Source organism: Sminthopsis crassicaudata, chromosome 6, assembly GCF_048593235.1.
Source record: "Sminthopsis crassicaudata isolate SCR6 chromosome 6, ASM4859323v1, whole genome shotgun sequence".
NCBI lineage: Eukaryota > Metazoa > Chordata > Mammalia > Dasyuromorphia > Dasyuridae > Sminthopsis > Sminthopsis crassicaudata.
Window position 1 is genome coordinate 161,656,905 of NC_133622.1, and position 20,514 is coordinate 161,677,418.

Sequence of the window (20,514 nt, forward strand, 5' to 3'; positions counted from 1 at the left end):
GAACTGTTGATCTAATTCCCAGCTCCATTAGGGTATTATTATCATAATTCATATATTATTAGTTAGGCATTAAGTTTTCAGGGAGATTATTAGAGAATGGAAGGAGAGGTATAGGAGGAAAGCTATCATGGATGGCAAAAAGCCAGCACAAGGAATCAGCAACTCAGGCAAATCAGCATGGCACACATAGAAGTCAGAAAATTATGCTTGACTAAATCAATGCTGTATTTTTATTGAATATACTTTTCATTCAATACTCAAGTAAACACCTTTTTGGTTGGACTACATTCTTAGATGGACTACAAGTGTCTAATTGTGTTCCAACTCCACATTCAAGCATCAGACTTAGCTGAATAAGGTCAGGCCTATAACAGGAAAACTAATGGTTAACCTATTATCTAGAAATAGTTTACCAATTCCCTAACAGAGATGTGGGCCTCTGGCATATACTGTAAGTAAAGTTTTGGAGGACAGAAAGCATGGGATGCTGTCTGGCTCTAAAGAAAGAGTAGATTCATATTAAGGATTTCAAGATACTTTGCAGGATAAGATCAGAGTGTTCAGGCTTTCAGGAGCTGTGGTAAGGTAGAGAGTGGAGGATGCTGTGTAAGTCAGAAGAAAAGGGGATAGATGGATGAAAATTAACTGTCTACTAAAAGTTTTTTGGATGTCAGCTATGAGTAGCTCTAAAACCAATGGAACGTCTTAAAAACAGGAGATGCAGAAGTTGCTGGCCTCAGCTAAGTAATTCTCTAGTCAAGCAGATGGGCTCAGCAGTGGATCCAAGAAGATATAGAGAAATTGTTTCCTACATGCAATTTCAAAAGGTATCTCAATGCAGCAGAAAGGAAATTAATATAGGCAATTGGCTAGCCACTGGACCTAGTGGCAGGAAGACCTAAGTTCAAATTCAGTTTCAGGCATTTGCTTGGTGTGTGATGACCATAAGCAATAACTAAACCTATGCCTGCTTCAGTTTCCTCATCTGTGAAATGGAGAAAAAACAGCACCTTCTTCCCAGGGTTTTGTGGGGGACAAAATGTAAAAAATACTTTGCAAACTTTAAGAAGTTATGTAAATGCTGGCTTTTATTGTAATCAAGCAAATTGTGTTAGATGATGCTAAAGAGGACTCCCTGGAGGAGAGGGGAAAGAAAGAAGAAATGGCTGTTTTAAATGTCAAAAAATTGTTTCAATGTGTAATTGGGAAAAATTAAAATATAATAATAATAATAATAAAAGAGTATTCCTTGATGAATGAAATAAGTGTACTTACCATTGCCAAGCTCCCAGGAAATGTCATATTTCTGGGAAGTACAATAATCCAAGAATAATTTGGCATTTGAGCTGTCCCACTGCAAATTACTTTTCCTTATTAAGGCATTGATACCAAAGATGAGATCCAATCCTGCACACTTGGCAAAACTGTACAGCATATCCACTGTGCTTTCTATATCAACAAAAACATAATTTTATAGTAAATAATCTGGTCACTAAGGTAGAAAGAACCTGAAAGTATGTCTTACACAAAGTCCTATTTTCATCATTTCATCAGCAAACCTTTTAAATTATAGCTCCAATAAGTGATAATACTTATTTATAAAAAAAAAAAAAGATCACATTGGATTGACTAATACAGTTTTTATCTTCTCTATTTGCTATAATTTATCTATAGGATTATTTTACATAGAAGGCATAAAGAACTTATGGCTTGGACAATAAAAAAGCTTCAAGATAACAGGATCCAACAGAACATTGTGCCTTGCAGTCCAGCATCTAATTCTGTTAAAAGCAAGTTTTGTAAGATAAGGCAACTATAGTTTCTCCTGATGTTAATTTTGATTTGGAATAGGGCAATGTATTAAGGTAAATTTAAAATGTTTAGATTCAAACAAAGGCTTTTATCAAATATTAAGTTGAAACCATATCAAAGACTACCAAATAGAATAATGTCCTATCACAAAATGTTAACATAATAGTTGGTTCATAAAGGTGGTAGTTTAGGGCTTTAAAGGAGTGGGCTCACCCAAAGTTAAATATTAATATATTTTATTATGTGTTAATATGTTATTATATTCATATATCTATTAATACACATCACCTTTGCTAGTTTACTTTTTAAAAGCAAACAAAACCGCACATATAACTGTTTAATGTTTAATAGCATAAAAACAAACAAATCCATTTCACCTCATTCCTTAGCATTTCCTCAATAGTTGAGGGAGAAGAAAAGAGTATTCCTGAATTACCTGAATAACTATAGCTGTGAAGACCAGTCCTTAATGAGGAGAAGGGCAGAAAAGCTGAAACTAATCTATCAGGTTGTTGGGCGTATTCTAGTTGTTCCATGTGTCTCTCACTTCCATAATATCTGTAGCCTATTAAGGAATTATAATTATTAAGGACTGAAAAGATCTCTTGGGAAGGGACTGGGTTGAAATAGTAGAGTAATATGGAGTACAGTCCACCTCTTCCACTAGACCTCCTCCACAATGTTCTAGAAAATGCCCCAGACTGAAACCTGATTGGAAACCCAAGAAAAGAAAAATTATGGTCAGTCATGGGTTGGAAAGCCCAAGTCAGGCTAGGCTAGGATTAGCTAGGACCTCAACTCAACACACAGAACTTTCTAGCACCCAGGGACTGAAAGAGTATTGAGACAAGTAGAAGTCCTGTAAAGTCTCTGCATTAGTGCAGGATGCAGGAAAAGATTCCATTCGGCACCTCTGTCACTCCTGATCCAATTCCTGATCACAGATCCAGGGTGGACTGAACAGAAGATCTGTGACTTTGTTGTTCAGTTGCATCTGACTCTTTGTGAAACTATTTGGAGTTTTCTTGGCAGAGATACTGGCGTTATTTGCCATTTCTTTCTCCAGATTATTTTACACCTGAGGAAATTGAGGCAAATAGAATTGAGTGACTTGCCCAGGGTCACACAGCTAGTGACTCTAGGCCCAACACTCTGACCCCTATGTCACCTAGCTGCCCCTGTAGAGAGCTCTTGACTAGGGGTGATAAAAGAAGGAGTTATAGACACTAGATCTCTACTGATCAATAAACAAGGTCAGAAGCCAAGTTGTAGGACACTGACTCCAGGAGCAGAGCACAAACTGTATTCTAGCCTCCAATCCAAGCTGAAGCCTACAGTGGAATGACCAGGAGTAGAATCTCAGAATCAAGGGGAGCTTGCAGTAGTTCTTATATAATTAATATTTGGTAAGAAATAAGTCAAACCTTAGATATAGATATTAGAGTCTCCCTTCCCCCACAAAATGACAAAGAAACCAGAAACTAAATGGAATCTGATCATATCTCCTAAACTAATAATATTTAAGGGAGCAAAGAGATATTATTCTAGACAAGTACTCCATTTTCTGAGTAGTGCAGCAAGAGTGGTAGCCTCTGACCTTAGCCTCCAGCTCCATCCTAACAAGAATTAATTATTAATTAATGTAATAAATATAAATAACATTTTAAATATTTTATTAAATTTATATTTTAAATTCTTTTATTAATATTTTATTAAATTATTAAAATAATATTAAGTAATTAAATAATTAATTGATCCCCTGGAGAAGGGTAGGGGGAGAAAGGACTTGAGATATTTATTCTGCCCCATTCAAGCCACACAATGATAGGCCTCAATACACATTGATTTCTTTTTACATGAAAATGCTATTTGCCTTGTGACAGAGAGATGAAGGACTCAGAATCCAGAATGTGAAAAATATTTTTTGGTACATGGCTAGTACGGACATTTGTTTGACCATACATGTTTGCAATAAGGGTTTTGTTTTTCCTCTCATTCTCATTTGGGTAGGAAGAAGTTGGAATTGAAAAGAGAAAAGGTAGATTTTTATTGATTGAAAAAATTATAATTAAAAAGTTTTTTAAAATATATTTTAAACAAAACTTATAGAATGAAAAAAAACTCCAAATTACCAATGTCAAAAATGAAAAGGATGAATTTACAATCAATGGAAAAGAAATTTTAAAAATTATTAGGAACTCCCCCAGTCCCCAGTTATATACCAATAAAACTCATGATTTAAATGAAATAGATGAACTTCAAATTAAACCCATACAAATCATCAACATTTCTGTATATTACCAACAAAGTCCAGCAGGAAGAAACAGGAAGAGAAACTATTTCTTATTAAGATAATTATAGAAAGTATAAAATATTTAGGAATCTTGTCAAGACACACACAAGAAGTTTATACATCTAAATAATTGAGTAAATGCTATTTACTCTTGGGTAGGTCAAGCCAACAAAATAAAAAGTGATGAAAATGGAGAAAGCTTTCCATAAAGTAGCTGGAGTACATTAGTTTGGAGTTGGGAAGAACTGAGCTTGAATCTTACCTTTCACACTTACTATCTATATGAACCTGGACAAATCAGCCTCAATTTGCTCATCTGTAAAATGGGGATAATAATAGTACCTACATCAAAGAGTCTGAAGATGAAATTCATATATACTATGCTTTGGAAACCTTAAAGTGCTATTATATAATGCTACCAAACTTTTGTTCTCAAAGAATATTAATATTCTCAAAAGAATGTTAATAATTGGTATATATTCTATATCATTATTATATTATTACATAATATTACTTATCATCTTAAGGTTCTTATTTTACAAATATTATCTTACTTGATCTTCACAAAAATCCTGGGAAGTAAGTGCATTTCAGAAAATTGAGGTAATACAAAGATAATATTTAGTATATACTCCATTAAAGACAAACAAACCCATTTCACCTTGTTCCTTAGCATTTCCTCAATATTTCAGGGGGAAGAAAAAAAAAGTTTTCCTGAGTTATCTGAATAACTATAGTTGTGAAGACCTAGCCTTAAGATGAGAAGGGCAGAATTTTTTGTTTTTTCCTCTCAGGTTATTTTTACCTTCTTTCTAAATCTGATCTTTCTTGTATAATAAGATAACTGTATAAATATGTATACATATATTATATTTAACATATACTTTAACATATTTAACATGTACGGAACTACCTGTCATCTAGGGGAGGGGGTGGAAGACAGGAGGGGAAAAGTTGAAACAGAAGTTTTTGCAAGGATCAATGTTGAAAAATTACCCGCGCATATGTTTTTAATATAAAAGCTATAATTAAAAAAAAAAAAGAAAAGAAAAGAAAAAAGAAAAAAAAATGAGAAGGGCAGAAAATCTAAAACTAATCTATCAGGTTGTTGGGTATATTCTAGTTGTTCCATGTATCTTTCACTCCCATGATATCCTCAGACTATCAAGGACATAATTTGCCAGGGTCACAGAGTCAGTGTCTGAGGCCAGCTATGAAGTCAGTTTTTTGATTCCCAGGCCAGTATTCTATCCATTATACCACTAACTGGTTGTGAAGATCAAATGGGAAATTTTAAAGCACAATAGAATTTTAGCTATCATAAATTTATATTTATATCTACCTGTCAATATCACCTTTTCCTAAATATTACCTCACTACCATTTTCACTGAGGCCCTTCGTCAAATGATAGACAGGAAACCTTGAGTTCTCAAAGATTTATGATAGAGGTATCTATCATAGCTGCTGGCAGTTACTACCAAATTAGATAAGCCCAGATGTCTGTCACTTAAGGTTAAAGAAGTTCACTAGTTGCGGGGCAGTTAGGTGGCTCAGTGGATAGAGCACCAGCCTTGAATTCAGGAGGACCCGAGTTCAAATCTGACCTCAGACACTTAACACTTCCTAGCTGTGTGACCCTGGGCAAGTCACTTAACCCCAGCCTCCAAAAAAAAAAAAAAAAAGTTCATTAGCAGGGGAAGAAAGAATTTCTTCCTTTGTTTGTTTTGACCAATCATGAAGATCTTTTTCAGATCGAGCGCAGTTACAATTCAATCCCCAGTGAAATCGAGGATGTTTGTTAGTATTATTATGATAGCATGAAAGAAAGGAAAAATTTCAGACCAATGAGGAGCAAAATTGGGAAGGCAAGTATCATGATAATACTTTTTTCTTCTGTTACCACTCCCAAAAGCATGATTCTTAGCTAACGTATATAGTTCTCTTTGCCCAATTCTGTTACTATTAATAATATTCCTGGAACTTTATTACCTTTAGAGCCTATGAGCTGGTACCATGTCATAAGCAAAAGCAAATCTTTCTGATACTTCTGGTAATTTCCCTAGATGGCTTGTGGTAAATCCTATCTTATACTAAATTCAAGGTGACAGTGGATCATATAGATAATATCCAACATTTATATAGAACCTCTGAGTTTACAAAATGCTTTACAGATCCTGCCTCATTTTATCCTCCCAACAAGCCTGGGAATTACATATTATTATTATCCCTATTTTACAGATGAAGAAACAGAGGCAGGTAGAAGTTGTGAATGCCTTATCCATGGTGAAACAGGGTTTGAGCTCAAGTCTAGAAAGACTCTTCAGATTATGAACTCTACTCTAGATAGGAAATAGTTAGGGACCCTCAACTTGTGTTTTCATTAGGTGACACTTCTACAACTGGTAGTCTTAGGAGCTAAGATAAATGACTTGAAGCACACAGACTTTTAAAACCAGCTCTGTATTTTCTAGGCCACTAGTGCTCCACATTAACCCCAAGATTATTGTTCTAATGATAGAATCTACCTTAGGGCAGAGATTGTATTTGTTGTTTCCAATAACTTGCCCAAATTAGTCTGAGCCAGATGAGCTCATTTCCTGCTGCCAGATGTTTTTGTCACCTTCTACTGAGGCTGTCTATAACATCTAAAAGAGAATGAGGTAAATATATGTACTGACACCTATTATAATTTCTGTTCTAAGGGTGAACTGACTTTAAACTTTATCCAAAGGTCAAAGTAAAGTTATCCCTGCTAACTCTTCCATCTTAGAAGCTTTATTCAACTTCTGACACTCTCAATGGCTTCCTGACAACCCTGTAAATAGAAACCAAATGTAAAAATGTCCATTTGTTTCAATAGCACATCACCATGGTTACAAATATCTAAAGAGAAAAATGTATCAAGAAAATGAAAAGTTTTACAATTTTAGCTAAATCTTGCTGTTTTAAAGTATCTGATTTTAGTATAAAATTCATTAAAAAATCAAGGTTTCAGTTTTGAATCAGTCATCAATTGAAGCAGCATAACATAGTAAAGAGAGCAGGAAGACTTTAAAAGTTCTAGTTCTGCACCCTGTCAGGTTTAATTAATCAATAAACACTTATTAAGTACCAGGAACTTCGCTATGTTACCATATCAGAGTCTACTCCTTTTACCTTGCCCAATGTAACAGGGTTTGCACAGGTGGAGGATGAACCTACACTGGGAGTTCTCCATACCCATGAAATCACAAACCCAAATGGGTTTCAGCCTCATGTTTGATTTCATGTAAACAATACTGTAGCAGTAAAGTTTTGGGAAGAAAAGTCTCTTCATCTAGTGTTAACTTCAAGTGAGGAATCAAGTCTTCACAAACTAAAGTTAAAAATACTAAAAACACAGGAATCTACATTACTTCCTCCGAACAAATCCTCCGGAAATCTCCATTATAAAATACATTCTAATCAACAAATAATCATTAAATGCCTACTGTCTGCATAGCATTACAATAAGGATTAAGGATGAAGATAGGGAATACAAAGTTTAGTCCCCATCCTTACGGATCTAGGTCAGAAATAAGAATAGATAATGTACTAGGTTACCCAACAAGTCCCCTGAGGGGGACTGATCAGAATCCACTTCCAGTCATTATTTTATAAGTAAAATCCCTTTGTAGGATTTGATACTAGTTATTTTTAATATTGATTTTAATGTAGATAGTTAAATACCAAGATTGAAGAGGATTGGGGTCCCTTTAAGATTCCTTTCTAATTGCCCAACCCATGACTGACCTTGATTCACAAATCCTGGTCAAAGGCACCCTTTGAATATCCGGGCCCAGCCCCCATCAGCTCAGCCTCCCCCAGCCCTCACCTAATCAGAGCTAACTGAAAGCCCCCCGAGAATTTAGGCTACCGCCCATCATCTTTTGGGTATGAGAGAGGTGAGCCGGAACGCCCTCTTTGCAGGAGCCCTCCCAGCCAACACATGGTATCCTTCCAGCCATGTAAGGGTTCCTGCCTGCCCAGCGGTCACCTCTGGCCCTGGCGTCTTTCTAACTTAACTTTACTTCCAAATTCCTACAATAAACTTTTTTATTTATCAATCTAGGTTTTCGGGCCTGTAAATTCATTTTACAGGGGACACTGCGCCTCATGGGATTATCTATGTGCCGAGAAATGGGGATCCCCCTTTCCTTTCCCTCATAAAGATGAATCTGGAGCCATATCTTTTATACCAACAGTGGCTCTTGCAAGACTCCAGCAGAATTTTTTGTTATAGTTTCTGGGGTTACATAAATAAAGCTTCCAGAACACATCTACACTCTCCTAAAGAACTTGGAAGTCTAAAGACTTAAGTTCAAGTATCATCTTTGTTACTAATAAACACAACTCAACATGGACAAGTCACTGAGATCTGAGTCTCAGCTTCCACATCTGTAACATAGTAGGCATTTCCCCTTGTTACTGATACAAAGGTCTTTACTGCTACTGATCAAAGAAATGGGGATAATGCTACATTTCCAGCCACACAATAATATTTTCTGTAAGTGTAAACATTGTATATTTGCATGATTTCTGAAAGAAAAAATTTCCCCCTTGAACTTTGCAAGTAAAGAAAATCCATAGCAGTAGCAATAAATCGGCGCCTTCATTTTAGGAAGAATTTGAAAAAAACAGAAAAATCAAAAGCATTATACAGAAAACAACATAATTAAAGTGCTCTCCTTTTATAGAAAGATTAATACTCATTTTAATGGGTAACTGTGGATACATTCAGGACAACCAGCATTGTCTTCAGGAAGATATATTCTCATCTCAGCCTGAAACATTAACACTTCATTTTTTAAAATTCTCTGTAACATGTAAAGGAATTTCCCCCTAATGTGAAACCACTTTCAAAGTCTTGCTTTAATAATCATCCCATGGCATAGATATTAAGAATACCAATATCCTTAGATCATAGATTGAGCACTGGGAGACGATTTAGTCCCACCCTTCACTTTACAAACTAGGGCACTGTGATTCCAAAAGACCATGAAGAAATATGCTAATGACAGGAAGGAGTAGAAGGAAAGAAAAGAGGACTAAAATTTAAGGGAAGAGGGGTTCATGGATAAGAGAATGGCTGATTAATGTATGAATGAATGTGATGGAATGTACTAAAGATGAGTTATGGCAGAGAATCTTGAGTAGTATGAACTGATGATGCAGTTAAGTGAATGGAACCAGAAAAACAATTCCTACAAAAATAACACTATTATAAATAAAAACAATTTTGAAATATGTAAAAACTCTGATAATAACCAGCCATGTTTCCAGAGGACTTCTGATTAAGCAGGTTGTCCTTTGACTGACAGAGAGACAATGGACTCAAGGAGCAGAGAGGCAGACATTACTGGACATGATATCTAAGTGGATTCATTTTGCTTGGTTGTGCTTATCTCTTGAAAGTTTTATTTATATTTTTCTTTCAGTTTTTTTAGTTAGGAAGAGGGAGAGTTAACAATGCTGAAGAAATATGAAATAGTGCCACTGAAACTGGAAACATAGGAAGAAACCCAGAAAAGTAGTATAGATTTGAAAGTAATATGTAGACTTTATAATAAACTTTTTAAAAATGTGAAATGAAACAGTGATTGTTTCTTGTATAATAATCTTTTTATGTTCCACTGAATATATAAAAATGTTTTTTTGGTAATTAAAAGAAAAATAAACATTTTTTAAATTATGGGTTTTTTAAAGATGTAGTTTTAATTAAAATGTTAAATGCCCCAAACTAGCTGAATTCAAAGGCTATCTCTCCCCACTTCCATTTGTTTTATGTTAATGAAGCCTTCTGTAAACCGAGAAGACAAAAGTGTGGAGATATGAATCTTACTCTAAAATAACTCTGACATAAAATGTTATTTTGAATGTGGGCAAATCACTTTTTTTTTTTCCAGAAATTCTACTATTTGTCATTTAGCTTTGCAAGTCAAATATAAGTAATTTTAAGTTAGCTGGAATGTAAATTACTTGGGTGTGTTCCATATTTGCAAAATCCTGGGTAATTTAAGACATAGAAGATGCAAAAAAGAAACAAGTTTGGTAGGAAAACATTTCATGATTGAAAACTCTCCAACCCCTTTGACTAATAGATGCTTACCCAATGAAGTCCATTAATCAGTATTCCCCTTGATTTACTTCCCAATAATTTACTATCGCCATCTATGAATTCCAGAGGTGAAGAACTATTGTGAGTTCTAGACTAATAGTAGGATCCTACCTTAGAGAATCAATTGTGTGATTTCTGGCTTATGCTGGCTGCCTAATCCTCAAAAGCCCATTGCTTCTAAGACCAGAATATCCTATGAAACACCTTGCATTTCTTACTTGTGTATGTGCCATTCTTGTACTTGTTCTGATATTGTTCTTTGAGTAGCAGCACTTCCTGGATGGGCCATTCCAATTGTAACTGTCCCTTCACAGCAGAAGGGATAGGACGCAAGTTGCAAGTATCTACAGCGGGAGAAAAAAGTTTTTAATTAGCTTTGATGCTTTACAGAGATTGTGTGATCTATGAAAGAAAGCTAGGTCATTTAGTTGATAGAGGATCAGATTTGTAATCAGGAAGACCTGGGTTTGAATCCTGCAGATATATACAAGCCATGTGATTCACTTGCCCTCAATTTCTTAATCTATAAAATGAGGACAATGGTATCCCAGATAAAAGATAAAAGTCCATTCTAAGCATTCCATCAGATTGTGATGCTTATCCAAGTCAGAAAAATAGAGACAGAATTAAGGAAATTATGTGATATCTACGATGGGCCAAACCCTTTTACTATCCCATTTGATCTTTACAGTAACCCAGAGAAGTAGGTGCTGTTATTATCATCATTTTATAATTAAGAAAACTGAGGCAAACAAAATTTAAATTACTTCCTCAGGGACACATGTAAATATCTTAGGGAATATTTGAACTCAGGTCTTCCTTATCCCTTGCCCAGCTTCTCTGTGCTACCAGTTGCCAGCACTCATGTGCAGCTATAAGTAGCTGACATTCAGATGACTGCATCTGAATGTTATTATCATCAAAGCTGCATAATCTAGTCCTTGGCTACTGGTCAAGATCCCTGGGACACATGAAAAAGACTGTTTCAAGAACAGCATGAATAATATCACTGACATCAGCTCAAAGAGCAAGAAATAATCAAAGTTTCTTTATGAATAAAAGACAGATTTTCCTATCAAAAGTAAAAAAAAAAAAGTATCTTTTTTCTAGAGTATTTTTTCAATTAATTAAAAATATTTTAAATATGCAACTGGGAAAAGCTAATATAATCATTAATTTTTTTAAATTAAAATAAATTACTTTTTTAAATTTTGAAAATCAACCCTTACTTTCTGATTGCTGGCTCCATTTTTTACATTCCCAATCTTCCTAGCTACTTCTTGAGAAAAGGTGAGGATCTTAAATAAACCCATAAAAAACATTTAAAATAAATATTTATTTCAAGTCTATTTCAACATGAATTCTCCCACTGTTCTCTTAGAGATTGTAATTTGGCAATGGACACACATGTAAAGTAGAATTATAATATGTAGTACTTTCATTTTTTTATTACACCCTTAAAAGGACACATCATTGACCTTCCTAAGTGCAAAAAAGCATAAAATCTCATTTTATGTTATCTTAAACTTTTAAAAATTCCTATTTTCAATCCATTCCTACTTTTATGTTCCTCCAAGCCAATTTCATTTCCTCATCTGTATTGCACTGTTAATAAGCTGTACTGTTGATATTCTTTGATATGTACCATACTGTACCTTCTAGAGAAAAATTAGCAAGGGATGCAAGAGAATGTGCATTTCTCACTTGGTTTCAAACTCTTATAATAGGTCCAGATGAGGTATCCCCACTATAATCCCCACAAACTGTCTCTATTTCTCCAAATGAAACAAAAACACAGCAAACCACAAGGCAAATACAGGACTAATTTAAGAAAATGAAGCTATAGTTTGAAAATTGTCATATTTCAAAAAATCACCTGGGTCGATTTGAGCTTCCCAGTAACTTCTTTCCTCAAAGGTTGATTCTTTCTTTGGGTCAAAGATCAGGAAGTCTGTCTTGGTGCCACCAAATCTCAAGTAGGCAGGAGATAAGCCTTTGGCTAAGGTTCGAAGCCTTTGGGAACTAAAAAACATGATTTCCTCAAATTAATAAAAAGTCCATTTTCTAATGACAAATGTTGGAGGGGATGTGGGGAAATTGGGACACTAATACATTGCTGGTGGAGGTGTGAAAGAATCCAGCCATTCTGGAGAGCAATCTGGAATTATGCCCAAAAAGTTATCAAACTGTGCATACCCTTTGACCCAGCAGCGCTACTACTGGGATTATATCCCAAAGAAATACTAAAGAGCGGAAAGAGACATATATGTGCCAAAATGTTTGTGGCAGCTCTTTTTGTTGTAGCTAGAAACTGGAAGATGGATGTATGTCCATCAGTTGGAGAATGGTTGGGTAAATTGTGGTATATGAAGGTTATGGAATATTATTGCTCGGTAAGAAATGACCAGCAGGAGGAATATAGAGGCCTGGAGAGACTTAAATCAACTGATGCTGAGTGAAATGAGCAGAACCAGAAGATCACTGTACACTTCAACAACAATACTGTATGAGGATGTATTCTGATGGAAGTGGAAATCTTCAACATAAAGAAGATCCAACTCACTTCCAGTTGATCAATGATGGACAGAGGTAGCTACACCCAGAGAAGAAACACTGGGAGGGGAATGAAAATTGTTAGCACTAATATCTGTCTGCCCAGGTTGCATGTACCTTCGGATTCTAATGTTTATTGTGCAACAAGAAAATGATATTCGCACACATGTATTGTACCTAGATTATATTGTAACACATGTAAAATGTATGGTATTGCCTGTCGTCGGGGGGAGGGAATAGAGGGAGGGGGGGTAATTTGGAAAAATGAATACAAGGGATAATATTATAAAATATATATATATATATATATATATATATAAAAAAAGGTTATTTGAAAAAAAAAAGTCCATTTTCACTAAGAAAATCTGATTGATGGGTCAATGGGTTTGTTTTCAGTAATTAATTAAAAATGTAGTTTCTACAGATCCAGCAATATAAAAGCAGAGAAACATAGAATTTGGCAGTTGGAAAGGATCTCAGCCGCTATCTGATTCAAACTATATATGAAAGATTCCCCCACTATAACATAACTTGATTGAGTTCCACTTTAATATATCCAAGAAATGATCATTCAGTGTTGCTCTAAGATCTCCAAGGAGATAGCCACCACCTCTCAAAGAAGCCCATTCCATTCTTGGACAGCTTTAATTTCTAAGGTGATGATTTTCCTGATATCAACTTTGCCCTCTGGGACCAAAATGAAGTAAAAACCCTCATTATTATGACAATTCTTCAGATATTTGAAGAAGTTATGATATTCTTTCTCCACTACTTCTCTCAGCATCTTCCATTCTTCCTATAACATATCCTCCATTCTTTCAACTTATTGATCTTCCTATGATATAGGCTTAAGGTTCTTCATCTTCTTGGTTATCCTCTACCTGTATGCTTTCCAGTTCTTTAATATCCTTAAACTATGAAGCCCAGAACTCAATACAATACTCCACATGTAGACTGTCTAGTACAAAATAGAGTTACTTGCATCTCCCCATTCCTGGAAGTTATGTCCTTCTTTATATATCCCATAATGTTTTAAGATCACATAAATCTTGTTGTCTGCTCTATCACATTGTTGACTCAGAGTTTGGAGATCTTTTTTCATGCCTACAGCTCTTTAACCCTGCTTGCTTCCTGCTTTATGTACACTTGTGAAGTTAATTTTTTAAAATTCAAGTATATGACTTTACATTTATCTCTATTGAATATTATCATATTTAATTCAGTTAAAATGATCTAGCCTGTCAAGATCATTTTGCTTCCTGATTTTGTCACCCATTATTAGTTTTCTCTTCCAGATTTGTGTCATTTGAAAATATGAAAGGATACTTCTATGATGAGAGGTGATAGGAGGGGTAAAGACTGGAATATAAACCATCTACATGAGTACTTTTCTGATCACCTTAGTTGAGAAAGAACTGTCCTCTGGAGCAGCTAGGTGGCACAATGGATAGAGCACCAACCATGAATTTAGAAGAGGACCTGAGTTCAATCCAGCCTGGAAAACTTACTAGCTGTGTGACCTCAGACAAGTAACTTAACTCTGATTGCCTACCCCTTCCCCACCAAAGAGAGTTCCATCTCTGAAATATCTTGTCCATGTGACCTTGGGCAAGTCACAAAAGAGAAAGGTTAGTATACTCTGGCTTTATTGGAGCTTCTTGATGAAACTGCTGGATCCTTGTAACAACCACTTTTATTTCTAGATAGGTGCTACCCATCTTTTTAATAATACATGTGAGAATTTCCTAAGGAATCAGATTCAAGTTCATTGGTTTGTATACTTGATTTTCTTCCCTCTTCTTTAAAAATTGGGAAAACATTTGCCCAAATCCAATTTTGTAGTGTCTCTCCTATTTTCCTTGTTTTTTTCTATTACCAACAGTGGTTCAGCCATCATATCAACCACTTCTTTCAGCACCAGAGGATATGTGTGACTTGTGTTGGGTTGTATTTGTGTGTGTGTGTGTGTGTGTGTGTGTAGTTCACCTGAACCAGGTGACTTGGATTCATCAAAGGTAGTTAGGTATGCTCTCACTGTCTCCTTACTTTTTTTTTTTTTTTAAGATTTCAACTTCCTGTTGTTGTTTCTTTTCTATCATTTCCATAAAGGTTATTTTCCTTTGCAGAGAAACTAGAACCAAAATAAATGAACAGTTCTGCCTTCCTTGTGTGGTCAATTGTTATCAAATTATCCACTCCAAACCATATTAAACAAACACACACACACACACACACACACACACACACACACACACACACACACACAAACCACCTCTCTTCTGACACTAATGCATTATTTTTGGCAGAGTTGTGAAATGATCCAACCATTCTAGAGGGCAATTCGGAACTATGCCCAAAGTGCTGTAAAACTGTGTATACTCTTTGATCCAGAGCGTCACTCCTGGATTTATATCCCAAAGAGATCATGAAAGAGGGAAAAGGACTCACATGTGCAAAAAATACTTGTAGCAGTTCTTTTTATAGTGGCAAGAAATTGGAAATTGAGTGGATTCCCATCAACTGGATAATGTCTGAATAAGTTATGGTATATGAACATAATGGAATATTATTTTATAAGAAATGATGAGCAGTCTGATTTCAGAAAAGCTTTGAAAGACTTACATGAATTAATGCTGAATGAACTTGGAAAACATTGTACACAACAACAGCAAGATTGTGTGATGATCAGCTATGACAGACTCAGCAATTTTCTCAGCAATTCAGTAATCCAAGGCAATTCCAATAAATTTGGGATGGAAAACACCATCCACATACAGAGACAAATATAGAGACTGAATGTCGATTGAAACATAGTATTTTCACCTTTTTTTGTTGTTGTTGCCTTCTCTTTCTCATGGTTTTTCCCCTTTTAGTCTGATTTTTCTTGTACAATATGACAAACAGGGAAATAGACAAGAGAATTGTACTAGTTTAACCTGTATCAGATTGTTTGCTATCTTGTGGAAGGAAAAAATATTTGGAATACAAAGTCTTATAAAAAATGAATGTTGAAAATTATCTTTACATGTATTTGGAAAAAATAAAATAGTGTTGAGGGAAAAAACCCACCCTGTCTGTATTCAGTTTTTCTCAAACTTTTGTATTACCATTTAGCAATGCCAATTCCTTGAATCACATGACAATATGTCTCCTAGTTTCCCAACTGTAACTAGGGGTATTACTGATTATAGACAATATTTAAATTGACAGCAGAAAACACATTATTTTTTTAAAAATCATTGCTACAATATGGAGGGAGGAAAAAAGAATTGGGTATAGATCTTTTTACATTGTTCTTAGTCATATTCAGCTCTTCATGATCTCATTTAAGATTTTTTTTTTTGGAAAAGATACTGGAGTGGTTTGCCATTTCTTTTTCCAATTCATTTTACAGATGAGGAAACTGTGTCAAACAGGATTAAGTGACTTGCTTAGAGCCTCACAGCTAATAAGTGTCAGAGCAAATATAAACTCAAGAAGATGATATTTCTGCTTCAAAGGTCAGTGTTCTATCTACTGTACTATCTAGCTGCCCCTTCCTATATTAGGCCTTTTCTAAATCCCCTCAGCTGCTACTGTCTCTCAACCCCCCTTGAAATTAATGTTTTTATTTTGTCTAGACTCCTACATGAATATGCTGATAGAATGTAAAATCCTTAAAGACAGAGACTCATAATTTCCCTCTTCTTTTTATCACCAAAAGCTACCACAGTAGCAGATATAGCAATGAATATTTCCTTACAATAAGTACTGTTAACCCAGAAAAGAAAGTTCTTATCACCAAAGTCCTTAGCACTTCAAATGATTCATTATCAGAAACTATTATGATTTTATCAGTAGAATGGCATTAAATCAGTAGAATGACATTAAAGAAGAGTCCTTTTCATTGAACTTGCAACTAAAACCTTCCTTAAGTATTATCTGGGGTACTACAGCAAGAGCCAATATTTCAAATGAGCATTTAATACTATGAACATTTATACCTCAGAAATGAACAAACTACAAATTAGGACTTCACTTACTGTTTTGATCATTGTCTAAGCTTTGGAAAGTGATGGAGAAATTTTTCCAATAGATTTGGAAAATGTTATCTGCATCCAGAGGAAAAACTATGGAGACTGAATGTGGATTGAAGCATGCAATTTTCACTTTTCCCCCCTTCTTGTGATTTTTCACTTTGGTCTTAATTTTTCTTTCACAACATGACTAATGAGGAAATATGTTTAAAATGATTGTACATGTATAACCTATATTGCTTGCTTTCTTGGAGAGGGAGGAGATAAAGAAGGGAGGGAAAAATTTGAACTTAAAATTTTACAAAAGCAAATATTAAATATTATCTGGAAAAAATAAAATACTATTAAGTGGGAGGAAAAAGAAAGTGATAGAGAGAATGTTACTATTCTGATTAAACTTTGAAGTGTGTTGTACAGATTTTTCTTCAGAAGGCTGATTGTTAAACATTTATCTGCACACCATTGGTCACCTCCACTATCAGCAATTCCTTGAGAATATGGATTGATTGGTTTGTATAATCCCCAGCATTTAGCACATTGTTAATACTTAAATGCTTTTTTAATTTATTCCTCCAACATCTATATTCCTTTAATAAAATGTTTGTTGACTGTTTAGTTGTTAGTTTAAGAAAAGAGGAGCCCAGACTTTTTTCCTTAAACAAATCCCTCCCTCACCCACCATTCTACTATTTTACCTTCAAAAATCTACATCTCAAATAGATATTTTCCTAAGAAAAATGACTGTACCTTTGAGTTACATGTTAACTTAATTCCTACCACAGTAACCTCTATAATGTTAGTATTATTTTAAAGTCAAGATGTACTTATAAGAAGTACAGTTCAGTATTAATAGATGAATACACACACACACACACACACACACACACATAATATAGTAAGGCATCTACCTTAAGAGAGTCATTGACATTCCAGATATATACACAATGAATCAATCAATAAACATTTGTTGAGTACCTATTATGTGACAGACACTGGGGTGACTGCTGGGGACAGAAAAAGGAGGCAAAAGACAGTCCCTGCCCTTGAGCTCATAATATAAAAGTACAAAAGCATCCAATGGTCTTAGAAAAAGTGAAAAACCAGGTAATAGGGAATACAGATGGTCAAAGATTGTGAAATTCCATGTCCTCTTCTTATTCTTGGTCCTGGTCAAGTATCTTCTCATTTCTTCTTGAAAATGATGAAATACTCTATTACCAAAAGGGTTTGATTCTTAGGGAGGAAGAGAAGACAGTATAACCAGGAGACTGGGAGACAGGAAGACCTGTGTTCAAATTAGGCCTCAGAAACTTATTAACTGTGTGACCCTAAGTAAATCACTTAACCCTGTTTGCCTCAGTTTCCTCATCTGTAACACAGGAATAATAATAGCATCTACAACCACATCCATCCTCAAGGTTGTTATGAGGATTAAATGGGATAATATTTAGTACTATTTGTCTGGCATAGTGTCTGGCACATAGTAGGCATTTAATAAAGACTTGTTCCTTTCCCCATTAATCTATGTATAGGTAAATTGTTTTCATTGACAGATTTGGGCTTATCTTTCCTTAAGTTCAAGGACCAGAAGTTAAGGATCAGAACCACCTTGAAGGTCTAAAGATCTTAGAGACTTCCACTTGATGAGGAGTAAATTCGGGCAGCTCTTCTCCTCCTGGGTCTGATTAACCTCTCTCTCTTTCCCAAAGTACCCAAGGGTAGGTTCGGTAGCGAATGAATTCATTACTCAATGCTGTATCAAAACAAAGTCTTTATTGATAGTAAAGGGATAGACAGGCATTTGGCCTCCAGGAAGGCCAAACTTCCTGACAAGGGGACACCAACTCGGGCACAAGGCAGGTATGAACCGAGTTCGAAGATTCCATTTTTTAGAACTTCCTTTTATACATAACTAGGATCATCAAACCACATTTGCACAGAGATGTTATCCAAGAGGTTCTGGAGATATTTGTAAATAAGACAGGAATTTCTCTTAATCATTTGTATCTCAAATTATCTCCTTTAACCCCTCCTCAGATAAGAATTTCCTGTTAATTATTTTTATCTTGAACTATCTCTTTTTTGACCTTATCACACTCACTTCCATTTCTTTTCCAAGCTAGTGGCACTCCCAGCATCCAGAGTAGGATTAATAACAATACTTGACATTTATTGAGGACTTGAAAAATGAGCAAAGTGCTTTCTATGACTGATCTCAATGTAATTTCTCAACAATCCTGGAAGGTGGATACCACAATTCTTATTATTCTCATTTTGCAAAGAGCTTCACATTTTGAGATACAGACCTCTAGCCACATTAGGGGCCAAAGTAGCCCTTTACCTATGATTTGTCTCCATCAGACATGCAGCACAACTTTTTCATAGCAAAGAGGGACTATAACCCAGGCAGATTTTATGATGGCCAAGAGAATAGGCATTGCATGTACTAGTAGAAGACTCCACTAGCATAGAGAAAAATGAAACTTAAGTATTTTTAGGCCTTTTAAAAAAATCCTTTCTAGATTAAAAAACAAACAAACAAACAAAAAAAAACCCTTGAATTATAATTTTTTAACCAGAAGTGACTTTTAAAGATTACCCAGTATAAGAGAAAAAAATTCAAGGAAAGCCTGAAAAAAAGCACAAACAGGGCAGCTTTGAAAGCTGCATGTTATCACATACTCAAAAAGAAATGTAATTATTTAGTCAATTCGATTGTGTCTGACTCTTCGTAATCTCATTTGTGGTTTTCTTGGCAAAGATACTGGAATGTTGTGCTATTTCCTTCCCCAGTTCATTTTACAGATGAGGAAACTGAGGTAAACAGGGTTAAGTGACTTGCCCATGGTCATATAGGAAGTGTCTGAGGCCAGATTTGACTCCTATCTAGGTCCTCTGGATACTTTCTATATAGTTAAGTACCCAGCTGTCTTATTATCTTACTGAGCATTTCTTACCAAACTTCAACCCTAGAATACTTCCACTTTCTTCTGCCTTTTCCTATTCACATGCTGTTAGATGGAGCTAGTAAAAAATCACTAAAGAAATTGTGTTAATTGGATCCCACTATAGATTTATGCTACATAAACTCAAGGAGGGGTAACACTGCAGCAAAGCAAACTATTTAGCCTTTTCTAATCAATTCACTATCCCACATACCACAATTGCTATTCCAAATCTTTTCATCTCTACTCAAACCTCCTGTGGCTCTTCTTTTACCACTCTTTCAACTGAGAACTATCCTTTCTACAATACTTTAAAAAAGAAAGCATTTACATTAAGAGTTCCCTCTTGTCCCCTCATCATTTACCTATCTTACCTATCTCCTCTTTCATCCCCACTTTACACAGAGAGGCAGCCATTCTCCTTGCCAAAACAAATCTCTCTACATGTACACTATTATTTCAATATCTATCTGTTGCTGTATACAAACAAATTCAAATCTCTCCCACCCTCAAACAAAAACATCTTTCACTTGATCGTTCTATTACCTATCTGAAAATATCTTTCTTCCCTTTGAGAAAGTTAGCTACAACCAATGCTCCCACTTTTTCACCTCTCATTCTCTTCTAAGCCCTCTGCTTTCTAGCTTCTAACCTTGTCAGTGTACTGAAACTCCTCTCTTCAATGTTGTCAATGATCTCTCTTTCTCAATCCTCACTCTCCTTCACCTCCCTTCAGTCTTGGCCACCCTCTTCCGAAT

At 35.2% G+C, this 20,514-nt stretch overlaps 1 protein-coding gene across 1 annotated transcript in view; it reads right to left on the bottom strand.

Annotated features, from left to right (window-relative positions):
- HPSE (heparanase) overlaps positions 1-20,514 on the bottom strand; it is a 51,519-nt gene that overhangs the window by 28,390 nt on the left and 2,615 nt on the right. The window contains exons 2-4 of the mRNA XM_074276111.1: positions 12,119-12,264; positions 10,461-10,586; positions 1,276-1,449 (exon numbers count right to left, since the gene is read on the bottom strand). Of these exons, the coding sequence (XP_074132212.1) occupies positions 1,276-1,449; positions 10,461-10,586; positions 12,119-12,264 (446 nt within the window). The remainder of the gene's footprint in view (positions 1-1,275; positions 1,450-10,460; positions 10,587-12,118; positions 12,265-20,514) is intronic.